This window comes from Rhinopithecus bieti, unplaced genomic scaffold (assembly GCF_001698545.2).
Source record: "Rhinopithecus bieti isolate Rb0 unplaced genomic scaffold, ASM169854v2 scaffold_25940, whole genome shotgun sequence".
Classification (NCBI taxonomy): Eukaryota; Metazoa; Chordata; class Mammalia; order Primates; family Cercopithecidae; genus Rhinopithecus; species Rhinopithecus bieti.
The window spans coordinates 1,658,442-1,673,731 of record NW_016811810.1 but is presented as its reverse complement, the minus strand read 5'-3'; the positions used below and the strand labels follow the sequence as shown (position 1 = coordinate 1,673,731).

Sequence of the window (15,290 nt, the reverse complement as noted above, 5' to 3'; positions counted from 1 at the left end):
GGCTCCCAGACACCGTGCCCAGGGATGGGCTGGGCACCACCTGGGGGCGGAGCGTGAGCTCCAGACGGGCTCCTGCGTGTGCATGCGAGTGTGTCTGCGCCCAGCCACGTGTGCGTGTGAGTGTCTGTGCCCAGCCACGTGACGCCGCTGGTCCCATCTGAAGGACTCTCCTAGGAGGCCAGGTTGCCCCTCCAGACCCCTCCCAACATCAGGGGGAAGGAAACGTTGACTTTCACTGCACTTGGATGCATCTCTAAACCATTTGCTGGGGGTTCCTGAGAGCAGAGCTCCCGGTGGGCCCTGCCTCCCCCGCCGCAAGGCTACCTCGGGCGTGTGGATGTGCGAGGGCCTCCCCGCTTGTTAAGGGGACATGCGTGCTGGAACCTGTCAGAACTCCATGCCTTCCTCGCCTGCTTACCTGTTCGACGCTGGAATCAGGACAGGTGCAAAGGGAAGCATACGTCTGGGACAGCGAAGGCCCGTGTCACTGGAGGATTCCACACAGTCGTTCTGGTTTCAGCAAATAAGCAAAACTCGGGCAAGTACTGCAGCTATTTGGAAATGTTTTCCAAACCAGTCTCTTTAGAAGTAAGCCGTTTCTGCTCTTCTGATTTGAAACGGTCAGTGTACGCTTACTGAGATCAGGAGACGGAGGCTCCGCACATCACACGGATAAAGTCAGACAATTGTAATACTTTTGCTGCCTCAAGTTGTTTTTTAAATAAAGTACTTTGAAATGCATGAGAATCATGCTGCAATATAATCATTCTAGAGCAAATATATATATACACACATATATATATTTGAAGATGAAGCTAAAGCAGTTTTTGAATAAATTACTTGAATTTTCTGTGTATTTAAAGGAACGACTGTTTAATGTACTTGATGGGCCTCTGGTCTTGCCATGTCTCCTGCCGCTGGTGGCACTTTGTAGATTGTGTGTGTCCGGGCGGCAGTTGGGTGCCTGCTCACGCGTGGTGTGTCCACCAGGCCACGGTGTCCCAGGACCGCAGAGGACTGACTTCAAGACTGCAAGAACATTTTCTGTATGTGTGGAAACTTGAGAATGGTCTTGTGAATCTCGTGCTTGGACAGGGCGAGTCCGACTACTGAAAGTGCTGCCAGCTTTGCTGCGAGCCCTCCGGCCAGCAGGAGCCCCGTGGGCTGGGCACTGTGGCCTTCTTCTCTGGGGGGCGGCACCCCGGCTTTCTCACCTCAGCCAGGCGTCTGTGGCAGCTCACTCTATGCAACTTGATCCTCTAGTGGCTTTAAGACTGTAGGTCCCCTCTCTGAGACCTGGCTGTGCTTGTCAGGACCTCAAGGCGCAGCCCCCATCTTAGCTGGTTTCTCCAGCTTCTCATCCTGACGACTGTAAGACAGATGGAGGCAAGAGAGCAGCAGATATGGGGTGGCAGTGGCCTGACCCAAATCAAGATCCGACCCAAACCACATCAAACATGCGTTCAGCCGGGGGCCACCCCTTGCCCAAGGCTTCCCACCCTCATCTGAAGGCCCAGGGACCGGATCCAGGGCTCACCAAAGCCGATTCCTCGCCAGCTGGGAGTGCAGAAGTCTCAGGGCCTGGCTGCGACTTGAGTTTTAGGAGGAAGAGGGGCTTCGCAACCCCCGTCTGAACAGTGTGTGAACCCTTAAGATCCCAGCCTCGACTAATCTGAAGTAAGGATAACAAAGGCCATTCAGTGCCCTGCGCATGACCTTGCCACAGTCGCTGTCAGAGTATGAACGCACCGGAAGCCAGGGCCAGCCAGGGACAGGCGTGACTGTCAGGTGCTCCTCGGTGACAGGAGTCAGTGGCCACACACTTTGTAGACTCGTGAAGTTATCAGCCCTTCAGGTGTTTGCAAGCAAAGCTCTTCTTAGTGTGCAGGTCAGTGTGTGGATCCCAAATGAGGGCACTGCGGGAGCTGGGGTCCGGGGTCAGTAGAGTCGGTTTCTGGAGCTGCCTTCTTGGGAGGCAGGCACGGGTGACCAGGGCCCTTGCAGTGCGTGTGGGCCCGGCCTGGGCACAGCAAGGACCAGATCGCCACATCCTTTAGCCTCAACCCCTCCCTTGCACTGAGATTATTTCCAGATTGCACTCACTTGAAACTGTCCGTGTCGTCACCTTGTGTCTTAAGGGAAGCCGAGAAGGGCAGGCGGGCAGGCTGTCTTGTCTGCAAAGCGCCATTGTGCCCGCAGCTTGCGTTGGTCAGGCTGCAGCTCAGGTGTCTGTGGCTTCTAACCTTGTACCTCAGATAGATGCAGTACCAAGGCGGGGCTGGGGACACTGGTCAGTGTCAAAGGGGAGGTGCTCTGGCCAGCAGCCTTGCCCCAGAGGAAGAGGAGGCCGTGCAGGTGCCCCTTGGGGAAGGTGGCCAGCTATCCAGTGCTGAGGACGCAACTGGAGTATGGCTCATGGCACCCTTGGGGTTTGGGCTGTACAGGCTGGTGTCCCAGGTGCCTCTGCACGCTGGCTGGAGTGTCAGGCAGGGTGTCGGTGGGTCGAGTCTTGTGTGATGCGCACAGACCAGTTACCAAACTAGGAGAACATTGGTCTCGTTTGTGGTGGTTTTGTTGCCTATACAAGTCAGCTAAGTAAAGAATCTTTTAACGAGCTTCCCCTTGACACACGGCAGAAGTTTCCAGGTGCAGGAATGCGAGCTGGTGGGAAGGGGCAGAGGCTGGGAGCTCCCAGCTGGGCCGGTCTTCCTGTGACCCCTTTCCCAGGTCTGTCGACAGACTGCATCATGACGTTCCCAAAGAGCTAGCTTTGGAGTGCTGTTTTTCTCACTCCCAGGCAGGGGTCTTAGCTGGAATCATCCGACCTGCCACTGAGCATGCCAGCGCTGTGTGCTGTCTCTTGGACACCTGCCCTTGAAAACCTCAGGCCCCGGGGAGAAGCACTCCGTCCAGTCCTGTCCCCTGGGGGGAGGCCCTCCTCAGATGGTCAGTGGCTTCCAACAGCCCTCAGGAGTGTTTCCTGAAGGCCCCAGGTGTGGAGGACTTGGTCTGTGACCGTCTAGAACCCCAGAGCTGAACAGGAAGCTGTCCTTGCAGCAACAAGAGGGGTGGAAGGGGTGCTGCGGGCTGCCCTCGGCTCTCCCACCTCTGGGGCGGTGATGTTCAGGTGACATGTTTGAAAAATACTCTCAAAGATACCAACTCTTCCCTTCTATGGCTAATGGTTTGTGCAGCCACCAGCAATGGCGGCCCCTATTAAAGACCCAGTTTGTAAAACACCAAATATTGCTGCCCACACTAGACATTAACTGGCTTCAGAAAAGATGGACACCTTTTCCCACGCTGTGTCGCTTCTGCCTCAACTTTGGTCCAGCTTTAGCCACTACACAGCGTGGGAGGGACTGCTGCTGCGGAATCAGCCTCATCTGTCCCTCCGCCTCCCACCAGCACATGCCGCTTCTGAGAGACACCAGCTCCCTGCCTCCAAGCCTAGTACCACAGGCCTGTCATGAGGGACCTCCGCTTCCGAGAGCTCCTGGCGCGGGGGGTTCTGCCCTTCACCACCGGGGAGAGGTGTCAGTTTAGTGCCGGGTTGAAAAAGCCTGTGCACACAGCATGTTGGGGACCCAGCCTAAAGTTCTTGTCACCTCCTCATGCCAAGCCAGCCATCACTCTCCGGCCAGATCCCCCAAACCTCAAGGTGGCCCCTTGACCAGCCCCCTCCTTGGGGCCTCCAGGAGGACTGAGCACCCTTCCCAGCGGCGTCCTCTTGCCCTCCACAGGGCTGCCAGGGGCACGTCGCAGGGGCACCGTGGACTGAAACCAGCCCCTGGTGACAGAACGACCTGTTTGTTGGAAATGCCTCGTTGCCAGAGGAACTCCCCAGGCATCTCGGAATGAAACTATTTAGTTCCATTGTGAACTGGCCACAGGACAGCTTTTTATCAACTTATTAAGTTGGAGCACTATAATAGCTCTTGCTGATTTAGCAATGGTGTAAGTGTGTGTTAAACACATAATGTTACATTTTATGAGGAGGTCGTAAGGAAGGGTCGTATCACTCGTGACTCTTTTCTATTAGTTGGGTAACAGTGGCCTCAGGTTTGTGTCTGTGTGTACACAGAGCCCTTGGGTTCTGCTCTGTTTCTTCGCCAGGTGAATGTTTGTAGCATGCGCTGCTGTCCGCGCCCCTCTGTCTTGCACAGGGTTCAGCTGTGCAGCGCCCTGAATTCTTCCATGCACAGAGAACCTCCTTGCGTCTGTTTCTCTGTTCCTCTGTGGCTGACTCAATAAACTTTTTCCCTCTGACATGATGATGTGGGTGTGTCTGTCACTTCTTTGTGGTCTCCTGCCTTCTGCCTTCCTGGAGCCTAGTGGGTCTAGTGGGCTGAGGCCTGCGGAGGGGAGCCGGGCCCAAGTATGAGAGCATTTGTTCCCCAGAGGCCCTGTCAGCTTGCAAGCCTGGGGCCTGTCCCTGCAACCTATGCACAGGCCCCCTCAGCCGTAGCCCCTCCATGGGGGCTCCTTGTGCCTGGAGGTGTGAGGGGTCTTGGCTCAGGTGGGGTTGAGGCCTAGGCCTTCTGCAGGTCTGTTGTGGAGTCAGGGTGGGGCCCGTGGTCTACCTCTGCTGAAGGGTTCCTGACTGTCCCTGAAGCCAGTGTCTTGAGGAGGCAGCCTGCTTGCTGTTGCTGCCAGCAGGAGTGGCCATGCTGGGCTGAGGACGGGGCGGCCCGGTGTGTGCACCTGGCTTTGGCACCCCAGGGGACATAACGGGGTCCGGGGGGTGCTGGAAGAGCGCTCCATTGACCTTCCTACAGGCGGAGTGAGTCATCTCTGTCCTCTGGCACCTCACTGAGGGTTGTGGCTGGCAGTTGGCAGTGAAGGAAATGAAAGGGAGGGGACTTGCCCCAGGTTACCCGGCAGCTGGGGTTTGAATCCGGAAGCGAGTTTTCTTCAATGGCTCTTCTGATTTGTGGGGCATGGAAGGGGTCCCAGCAGGGTGGGGGTGTGGGGTAGAAGGGATCTGCTCAGGCTAGGGAGAAAGGGAGGAGGGACTTTGATAGTTGGGGGGTGTCACCCCAGGGCTCCTGGATGGGACCTGTGCAGTTGGGGGCCCACGGAAGCCAGGAGCCTCCGGACCTGGGGACAAGTCCCGGCTGGGCCACTCTGGCGCTGTTACCTGGGCGCCCTGCTGCAAAACGCAGGCTGATCGCCCTGTCGTGGGGACTAACGGGATGGCCGCGGTCCTTCGGCCAGATGGGAGTGGGGCGGAGAGCCAAGGCCGCCCAGACTCCGCAGCCAAGACCCCATTTGCCCTCTGGGACTCCGCTTGCCCTCTGGGACTTTGCCCGGGGCACAGCGTCCCCCGTCGTCCTCCTCCCGGTACGCGCAGCCCCGCCCTATCCCGCCCCGCGTCCCTGGCAGGGAGGGGCCGCGGAAGCCTCCGCCCACCATGGCACGCCCCGCGCCCCCAGAAGTGGGGCTGGGCTTTGGGAACATAGGTGGAGGGCGGCAGGACCCAAAATCCAGGCGCTCCCCTCCCAGGTGGAGGAGGCAGCCAGCGAGAACAGCTTCCTGCAGGGGACGCCCGGCCACCGCCCCGCTGTGGCCACGGAGACGCTCCCCGCCGGGGCGGGCCTGGAGCAGTGGGAGCCGGAGACACCGGGAGCCCCGCACCCCTGTGGCCGCCCGGGCCCAGTGCCTGTGGGCAGGGAGGTGGGCTAGGCACCCCACGAGCACCCCCGCCCGCAGGTCATGGGCGGCCAAGACGGCGGGGCAGGGGCCAGGGGCGTGTGTCTCCGCCCGCCTAGCTGCCTCACCTGGCGCGGGTGCCTGGCCCGCCTGAGCGAACACCAGACCTGCACCCCGCCAACGCGCCCCCGAGCGACCAGGCTAGGAGCGGACGCCCGGCGCTGCGCCCCTTTCCTGGCCTTTCTCCAGGATGCTCACCAAGGATGAGCCCTGTGTGCCCAACGGCCATCACAGGGCAAGAAGAAGTCGCCAAGACAGAGAGTCAGTGCCCCAGGCCTCCCAACCCGCAGTCTTTTTGTGTGTGTTTTGTTTTGAGACGGAGTCTCACTTTGTCGCCCGGGCTGGAGCGCAATGGTACAATCTCAGGTCACTGCAACCTCCGCCTCCCAGGTTCAAGCGATTCTCCCGCCTCAGCCTCCCAGGTAGCTGGGATTACTGGCGCCCGCACCCGGCTAGTTTTTGTACGTTTAGTAGAGATGGGGTTTCACCATATTGACCAGGCTGGGCTCGAACTCCTGACCTCAAATGATCCGCTGGCCTCAACACTTGGTCTCCCAAAGTGCTGGGATTACAGGCGTGAGGCACTGCGCCTGGCCAGTCTTCACATCTTTCTTTGTCTCCACACTACTGTTAATTTTTTTTTTTAAACGAAATTTGGACCACTATGCAGAGTTTTGCAATCTACGTTTTTTATTGTTTAGCAAAATATCTTAAACTTTCCTTGTTCCTGCATGTAGACCAACTGCATTCTTTAATAGCTGTTCGCATTCCAGGGTATGACTTCTTTCTTTTTTCTTTTTTTTCTTCGAAACAAGGTCTCCCTCTGTTGCCCAGGCTGGAGTGCCCAAGCTTGATCATGGCTCACTGAAGCATCCTGGGCTCTGGCCATCTTCCTGCCTCAGCCTCCTGAGTAGCTGGGACTGAAGGTGCACACCACCATGCCCTGCTTTTTTTTTTTTTTTTTTTTTTTTTGGTAGAAATAGGGTTTCCCTATGTTGCCTGGGCTGGTCGTGAACTCCTGGGCTCAAGCAGTCCTCCTGCCTTGCTCGGCCTCCCAAAGTTCTGGGATTACAGGTATGAGCCACTGTGCCCGGTCTTGTTTGCCCATTTTTAAATTGAGCTGTTCATCTTGTTATTGATTTGTAAAACTCTTTATATATTTGGATAAAATTATTTGTCAGATGCAGTATTGCAAATATTTTCTTTTTTCCTTAATATTTTAATAAAGTCTAATTTATCAGTTTTTTCTTTAGTGTTTAGCTTTTTTTGTGTGTGCTCTCTAGAAAAATCTTTGCACCAAGGTGGCAAAGATATGCTTGTTTCTAGAGCTTCTAGCTTTACAGTTAGGTCAGTGAGCCACCTTGAGTTAAATTATGTGTAGTGAGATAAGTGTTGAGCTGCTTCCCTTTTCCATAAATTTATCCAGTCATTGCAGCACCATTTGCTGAGCAGACTTTCATTACTGAATTGTCTTGGAATTTCTGTTTTGTACAGTCAACTGACTTTATGCTTGTGCATCTAGACCTTACATTTTGTTCCATTGGTTTAATTATCTATATTTATGTCAAATCCTACCCTATTTTAATTACTATAGCTTTTTAGTAAAGCATAAAGGTATACGAGTCCTCTAGCTTGAGCCATCCCACCTGGCTTGATCTTCTTTTTGAAGGTTATCTTAAATATTCTACTTTGCATTTCCATATATATTATAATCAAATTCTCAACTTCTTTTTTAAAAATTATGTTAGCATTTTGATTGGGATTAAATTGAATCTATCAGGTCAATTTGGAGATAACTAACATCTTTAAAATATTTAATCTCCCAGTCCATGAAAATGGTATATCTTTTATTTTGGTCTTTAACATTTTCTCTGAGCAATGTTTTTGAGTTTTCAGTGTTTTATATCATTCATTAAATTTATTTCTACTGAATGTGTTCTTTTATGCTACTGTATTTTAAAAGTTTACAAGTTGTTTTCTGTTAGAATATAGTAATGCAAGATTGTATATTGACCTTGTATCCAGTACCTTATAGAAAAAAACTAGAAAATATTCTAGTTTTAAAATAGATTCTTTAGGATTTATATAAATGGTCTTGCTGTCTTCTAATAAAGACGGCTTTGCCTCTTCCAGTACAATCATCTTTTTTTTTCCCCTCAATGTTCTGCTGAACCAGTACAATCTTTATGCCTTTTTTCCCCCTATTGCCCTGGTTAGAATCTCTAGTACAATGTTAATAGTAAGGGGGAAAGTGAGTATCCCTGCCTTGTTCCCATTCTTAGGGGGAAGGCAATTAGTCTTTCACCATTAAGTATGATGCTTGTTGTGGGTTTCTTCTAAATGCCCTTTATCAATTTGAGGAAGTTCCCTTTTTCTGTGTCTATCGAGATGATCGTTATGGCTCTTCTCCATTGTTCTACTGATATGTTAAGTTACATTGGTTGAATTTTGAATGTTAAATTCACCTTGCATTTTGCAACCTCACTTGGTCATGATACATTAACCTTTAAAAATATTGTTGGCTGGGCGCGGTGGCTCACGCCTGTAATCCCAGCACTTTGGGAGGCCGAGGTGGGCGGATCACAAGGTCAGGAGATCGAGACCACGGTGAAACCCTGTCTCTACTAAAAATACAAAAAAAAAGCCGGGCGAGGTGGCGGGCGCCTGTAGTCCCAGCTACTCGGGAGGCTGAGGCAGGAGAATGGCGGGAACCCGGGAGGCAGAGCTTGCAGTGAGCCGAGATCGTGCCACTGCACTCCAGCCTGGGCGACAGAGCAAGACTCCGTCCCAAAAAATAAATAAATAAAATATTGCTGGATTCAATCTGCTAATATGTTGTTTAAGAATGTTGCATCTGTGGTTTTTGTTTTGTTTTGTTTTGTTTTGAGACAGAGTTTCACTCTTGTTGCCCACGCTGGAGTGCAATGGCACAATCTTAGCTCACCGCAACCTCTGCCTCCCAGGTTCAAGCAGTTCTCCTGCCTCAGCCTCCCGAGTAGCTGGGATTACAGGCACCCACCACCACGCCCGGCTAATTTTTTTTTGTATTTTTAGTAGAGATGCGGCTTCTCCATGTTGGTCAGGCTGGTCTCAAACTCCTAACCTCAGGTGATCTGCCCACCTCGGCCTCCCAAAGTGCTGGGATTACAGGCGTGAGCCACCGTGTCCGGCCCTTTTTTTGTTGTTAATTGAAGTTTTTGAGGAACAGGTGGTGGTTGGTTACATGGATAAGTTCCTTGGCGGCGATTTGAGATTTTTGTGTACCATCACCCAAGCAGTGTACGCTGTACCCAATGTGTAATCTTTCATCCCTTGCCCGTCTCACCCTTCCCTCTCTGAGTCCCTAAAGTCCATTGTATCATTCTCATGCCTTTGCATCCTCATAGCTTAGCTCCCACATATCAGTGAGAACATATGATGTTCTCCATTCTTAGAATAACGATCTCCAATTCTATCCAGGTTGCTGTGGATACCATTACTTCATTCCTTTTTATGGCTGAGTAGTATTCCATGATGTAAATACACCACATTATCCACTCGCTGATTGATGGGCATTTGGGCTAGTTCCATATTTTTGCAACTGCGAATTGTGCCGCTATAAATATGCACATGCAAGTGACTTTTTCATATCATGACTTATTTTCCTCTGGGTAGATACCCAAGGAATTTTGCATCTATATTTCTGATGGAAATTGATCTATAATTGTATTTTCCTTTAAGATCTTTGTCAACTATAGGTTCATGCTGGTCTCCTAACATGAGTTTGGAAGCGTTCTCTCCTCTTCTATTCTTCTGAAAGGGTTTCTGTAAATTCTATTATACCGTACTTAAGGGTTTATTAGAATTAACTAGTGAAAGCGATTGAGCCTAGAGAGCTCGTCTTTCTGGGAGATTTTTGACTACAAACCAATTGCCTTTATAGACGTAAGACTCCTCAGATTTTATTCCTCTTTGTGTTGGTTTCATAAAGTTGTTTTTAAGAAATTTGCGTATTTTATCTAAACTAGCTGTTCATAATATCTTTGTGACGTATGTAAGATCTGCATCGCATTTCATTCCTGACATTAGAGTGAAATTTGTGCGCGGGTGTGTTTTTCTTGATCAGCCTTGATAGGGGTTATCAATTAGAGAACCCACTTTTGCCTTTGCTGATTGTGTTCCCTTTCATTGAGTTTTGGTCTTTACTATTACCTTCCTTTACTTATTTTATTAATATGCATTTATTTTCTACATTATGATTAAAATTTAGATAGCTGATTTGAAACCTTTCTGCTAATAGAGGCATTTAAAGTTATAATTGTTCTCCTTAGCTACATCTCATACATTTTGGTTTTAATTTTCTTTAAAATGAAGAGAGAGCATCTCCCTGTGTTGCCCAGGCTGGTCTCGAACTCCTGGGCTCAAGGGATCCTCCTGCCTTGGTCTCCCAAAGTGCTAGGATTACAGGCGCGCGCCACCATGCCTGGCCTGCACCCCACACATTCTGATATACTGTGTTTCCACCATCGTTCAGTTCAAAATATTTTCTAATTTCCTTGTGTTTCTTCTTTGACTGATGGGTTATTTTGAAGTATGTTGTTTAATTTCCCAACAAAATTTTAATTTTGGGATTTTTAGGCATATTATCACTGTTGATATCCCATTCCATTTCTGTGTGGTCAGAGAACATAGTCTATAATATTTAAGTCTTCAAATTTATTTTATAGCCCAGCATGTGATCCAGCTTGATCCCAGCATATGATCCAGCCTGATGAATGTTCCCTGTGCAATGAAAAGAATGGATATTCTTCTGTTGTTGGCTGTAGTGTTCTATGTCAGGTCAGGCTGGTTGACAGTGTTGCTAAATCTATATCCTTGCTAATTTTTTATTTACTTTTTCTATCAATTTCTGAAAGAAGAGTGTTAAAATCTCTATGATTATGGATTTTGTCTATTTTCTCCTATAGTTCTACCGTGCTTGCTTCATAACTCTTAAATCTCTATTATTAGTTCATTCATCTTCTTGATGAATTGACATTATTATTATTACGCTTTCCCTGTTTGTTTCTTGTAGTATACCATGAAGTATGTTTTGTCTGATAGTAATATAACCATACCAGCTTTTTAATACTTACTGTTGGCATAGTAAAACTTTTTCTTTGTTTTCAGACAGGGTCTCACTCTGTCACCCAGGCTGAGTGCAGTGACATGATCACAGTTCACTGCAGCATTGACCTCCCAGGCTCAAGCGATCCTCCCACCTCAGCCCCGTGAGTAGCTGGGCCTACAGGTCCACACCACCACATCTGGCTAATTTTTTAAAGTTTGTATAGAGATGGGGGTCTCACTGTGTTGCCCAGGCTGGTCCTGAATTCCTGGGCCCAAGTGATCCTCCTGCCTCAGCTTCCCAAAGTGGTAAGATTATACGTGTGAGCCACCACATCCAGCCTAAAACTTTTTTCATCCTTCTACTCTTACCTCATTTGTGTTTTTATGTTTCAAGTTAGTCACTTGTAGACAACTTATAGTTGGATTTCCTTTTAGATCTAGTTTGACAGCCTCTGCCTTTTAATTGGAGTGTTGCATCCATTTACACTTAATGTAATTATCAATATGGTTAGGTGGAAGTCTACCATCTTGCTACTTATTTTCTACTTGACACATCTGGCTTTTTGTTCCACTGTCACTGCTTTCCTGTCTTTTTTGGTAACTCTTTTTTAATATTTAATTTTGTAGCCATCCCTGTGGGAATGTCAGTGATGCTCAGGCCCCACTACCTGCACCATTGTCCTACTCCATCTCCTTTGAGCCTCCTGTCAACCTCTGCACACAAGGCCTCAGCCCCTAGCTCCGGATGCCCACCACTAGACCCAGCAGAACCGTAGCAGTGGTTTGCTGGCCCAGCACCTAGAGCCGCAGAATACGCCCCCTTGGCCCTCAGGGAAAGATGCAGAGCTAGTGCGACTTACTCTTCTCCACCACCAAAGTAAGGTGAGTTTACCCCCTCCCTCATCCCAGGATCCTCCCTGAATGGGCCAGGGGCTGCTGCTAACACATCTCAGGACCGCCAGCCTCAGCCCCTCCCAGTGCCTTGTTAAAGGTGAGAGCACTGGAGGAAAGAAAGGCTGCACGCCAGGGCAAGAGCAGCTTCTGAGGGCCTCTCGAAGGCCAGCCCTGCCTTCTTGGAGGGAGGAGTATATGCCCCCAACCTCTGCTTTGTTCTTAGTACTTGGGCCACAGTATCCTGGGTGTAAAATGGGGGCGATCCTCTCCATGCCACAGGGTCCTGAGGGTCATACACAACAGTGCCCCTAAAGCCCCTGGCACAGCACCTGACCGGGGCACACAGGCAATACACAGGCAACACACAGGAGCTGGGAGAGTTTCCTGTGGCTGCCAGAACAAACACTGCAAACAGGCGTGGTGGTGGGGCTCATGCACCTGACATTTATTTTCTCACCGTTCTGGAGGCCAGAAGTCTGAGATCCAGGTGCCGGTAGGGCCACCCCCACTCTGAAGGCTCCGGGGGAAGAAGCGTCCTGGTCTCTTCCAGCTCCCCATGGCTCCAGGCTCCTGGGCTTGTGGCTGCATCGCTCCTGCCCCTGCCTCTGTCTTCACGTGGCCTCTCCTTATGTCTTTTCCTCTCCTCCTTAGGACATTTGTCGCTGGATTTAGGGCCCGCCCAGAATCCAGGAGGGGCTCATCTTCAGATCCTTAATTACATCTGCAAAGACCCTTTATCTAGGTAAGGTCAGATTCACAGGTGCCAGGGGTCAGGACATGGACATATGTTTTTGAGGGTGCCATTCAACCCGCAACAGGAGCCATCACTTTCTCATTTCTCCTCCCTTCATGTTTTCACGGGCCCAGCACAAAGGCCAGGATGGAGCATTCTTTGAGATGTTCCTGGGAGCTCAGCAACAGACTGGGTGTTCAGTGTGCCCCTGTCGGTCTCCATGTGGGGCCTGCAAGAAGGAACCACCCCCGTTTTACAGGGGATTCAGGGCTTGTGGCCAGATCTGCAGCTAGGCCTGGATCAGGTTCCCATCTGGCCCCAGTGCATCTGCCGTGCCCGTGACCCCAGGCTGTGTCTCTCAGAATCCACCAAGGTTCCAGGGCAGATAACTGCAGAGCTCCTCCCAGTCCTATGCACGCCTCGGCTCACACTGCAGCTCAGCGGCAGCAACGCAGGCGACAGAAGCCAGCTCTGTGTCTGTGAGCCTCTGCCTTGCCTTCTGGGGGATGGCACAGTATCGCTCCAAGACATGCAGACAGCTGCGGACAGCAGAGACAGTGAGGCAACCCTGCCACACTCTCCAGCCATGCCCTCCTCGGCCATGCGGAGAAAGCACCCCTTCATCTGTGCAAGCAATCCTCAAGAAGTAGACAAAATTCACGCACTTTTAATTCAGATGTCACAGTCACATCCAATGCTAAGGGCTGTCCTTTGAAAACAGCTGATGTACACACATCTTCCAAGAACAAATCATAGAAATGTTACCAGGTGATTGTCTCTAGAACCTCTGCATCAGTGATGGGGACTTGGGGTAAGCTTTTGGTTGGCGTTGTGAGCAGTGCCAGCACCCTAAAGCAAGCTTTCTTTTCTGTTGTTTGAAATACGGCAGGAGAACTTAAATTCTATTAAAATATTTCTGGGTCAAGAGAAATACTTTTTTGCCCCAATTTAATTCAGGTTTCTAAAGCAGAGGCAGGGACGGCATCACAGTCTGTTGAATGAATTCCGGCTCATTTGGGGCCTTTCCATGACAAATCACTCCTAATGGAATCTCTCCGAAGCACAGGGGAAAACATCGAAGGCATCAGAGTGCCCTTTCCATTTCAGTCAACACTGGCCGGGATTCTATTTGCATCACACAGAATCAACATGGAACCCAGGCCTGCCCAGCACATGTTCTCCCCGGCTCACTGTCATGTGCCCAGCCCGGTGTTCCTCGGTGACTCATAAGGACTGGGTGAGTGAATGAATGAAGTAAGGAAAGGTAAAACCAGAGATGTGAGAGCCACGGGTCACCTGTGACTCGGCCAAGCTGCTGGCTTCAGTGCCAGCCCCTGGTTGTGGATTCCAGAACTTTCTAGGCAACACACAAAGTAACCTCCCAGCAGAGGTTATCACAAACAAGACGCAGCTGCCCGCCTGAGACACACCCCCACAGGAAACGCCCCTGGTGCAGTGTAACCAGGGTGCCCGAAGGCCTGAGAGCAGGTGCATGGCCATGGGTCTTGTAGCTGGCCACACGGTAAGCGGGCTCCACACTGAGCCTGGGCTGCCCTGTCCCGCCACTCCTCCAGGCTTCTGCTCCTGGCGGGCTCTAGGGGGCAGCCCATCCCCACACATAGGGCAGGTTCCACTCGGCAGGCTCAGCCATGTTTATTCCCCTTTCCAAATGGCGATCTTCCCCTCCTCCCTGCCCGACCCACTCAGCACGTATCTGTCCTCGGCCGAGCACAGTGTCCTCACGGTGTCCATGTGCGCCACCAGCTCCTTCTCCACGGTCTTCGTCTCAGCATCAATCACGTAGATTTTCCCCCTGGGTGTTCCCTGCCACAGCCCTCGGCTGCCCACCCAGACCTGCCAGGGAGAAACAGGAGTGGTCAGCGGGGAAAGAAGCCCCTCCCGGGCATGCCAGGGCTTTGCCCGGAATTGACGCGTGTGCCTCCAAATCTACGGCCTTCCTGGAGAGGGCCTCTGCCGCCTGAGGGTCAGGGCCACCTGGCAGGTGCAGAGGACCTTTCTCAGGCCTAGAACTTAATGGCCAAGGGGCCTCTAGGGAACAAGACTGCATTGCATGCTGGAAAGGTGCTGGGGCTGCATCTTAAGTGTTCTCACCAAACAAAAAACAGTCACCTGTGTGAGGTGACAGATACGGTAATTACCTTGTGATTATTTCACAATGTATATCGAAATATCACCTTGTATACCTTAGATATGTATAATTTTATTTGCCAATTATATCCCGATTAAGTTATGGGGGAAAATGCTAAATGAATTCCCCTCTCCCGCCCCCGCCCCACCATGTCTCAGACTTGCTCGGGGCCTGGAAGTCCAGCTTTCCTTCCAATTTCTCCCTTTGCAGATGAGAATGTCTAGCCTCTGCCTGGCCCAGCCTTGTATTTTGGGAAGAGACAGCCTGTTTCTAGCTGCGCGGGTTCACAGTGGAAGAGGTTAGTTCTGCCCCAGGTGGGACCCGCCCACAGCTCACCCACATCGGAGGGCACTGGCTTCACTTGGAGATCTGGGGCTCAGAACCGATGCTGGAATGGGCTAGGACTTCGGGGGATGCAGTGACGGAGGGGGTGTGTTTTGCATGTGGGACAGATGTGGATTTGGGGGGCCAGAGGGCAGACTCTAATGGGTTGAACAGTGTCCCCCCAAATCCATGTCCTCCCTGAACCTCAGAATGTGAGCTTCTTTGGAAACAGAGTCTGCAGATAGTTCAGATGTGGTTAATCCAGTATGACCAGCATCCCCATAAGAGACACACACACGGAGAGAGAGCGCCGTGTGGCGCAGGCACAGATTAGAGTGCCACGTCCACAGTCAGGGCACGCCAAGGATGGCGGCCACACGAGCGGGTGGC

At 51.2% G+C, this 15,290-nt stretch overlaps 1 protein-coding gene and 1 pseudogene across 5 annotated transcripts in view; one reads left to right on the top strand and one right to left on the bottom strand.

Annotated features, from left to right (window-relative positions):
* Positions 1–3,284: 3,284 nt before the first annotated feature.
* On the top strand, positions 3,285–4,269 carry LOC108544160 (uncharacterized; annotated as a pseudogene). Its single transcript, XR_001889751.1, has one exon. The product of XR_001889751.1 is annotated as an uncharacterized LOC108544160 (transcript).
* Positions 4,270–14,064: 9,795 nt separating this feature from the next.
* DENND3 (DENN domain containing 3) overlaps positions 14,065–15,290 on the bottom strand; it is a 68,201-nt gene continuing 66,975 nt past the window's right edge. For 3 of the 4 annotated variants that reach the window (XM_017895122.1, XM_017895121.1, XM_017895123.1), the window contains exon 23: positions 14,066–14,281. In XM_017895122.1, the coding sequence (XP_017750611.1) occupies positions 14,081–14,281 (201 nt within the window). In that variant the 3' untranslated portion in view covers positions 14,066–14,080. Of the gene's footprint in view, positions 14,282–15,290 lie in introns of all 4 variants that reach the window. The other variant, XR_001889750.1, reaches the window with a different exon arrangement.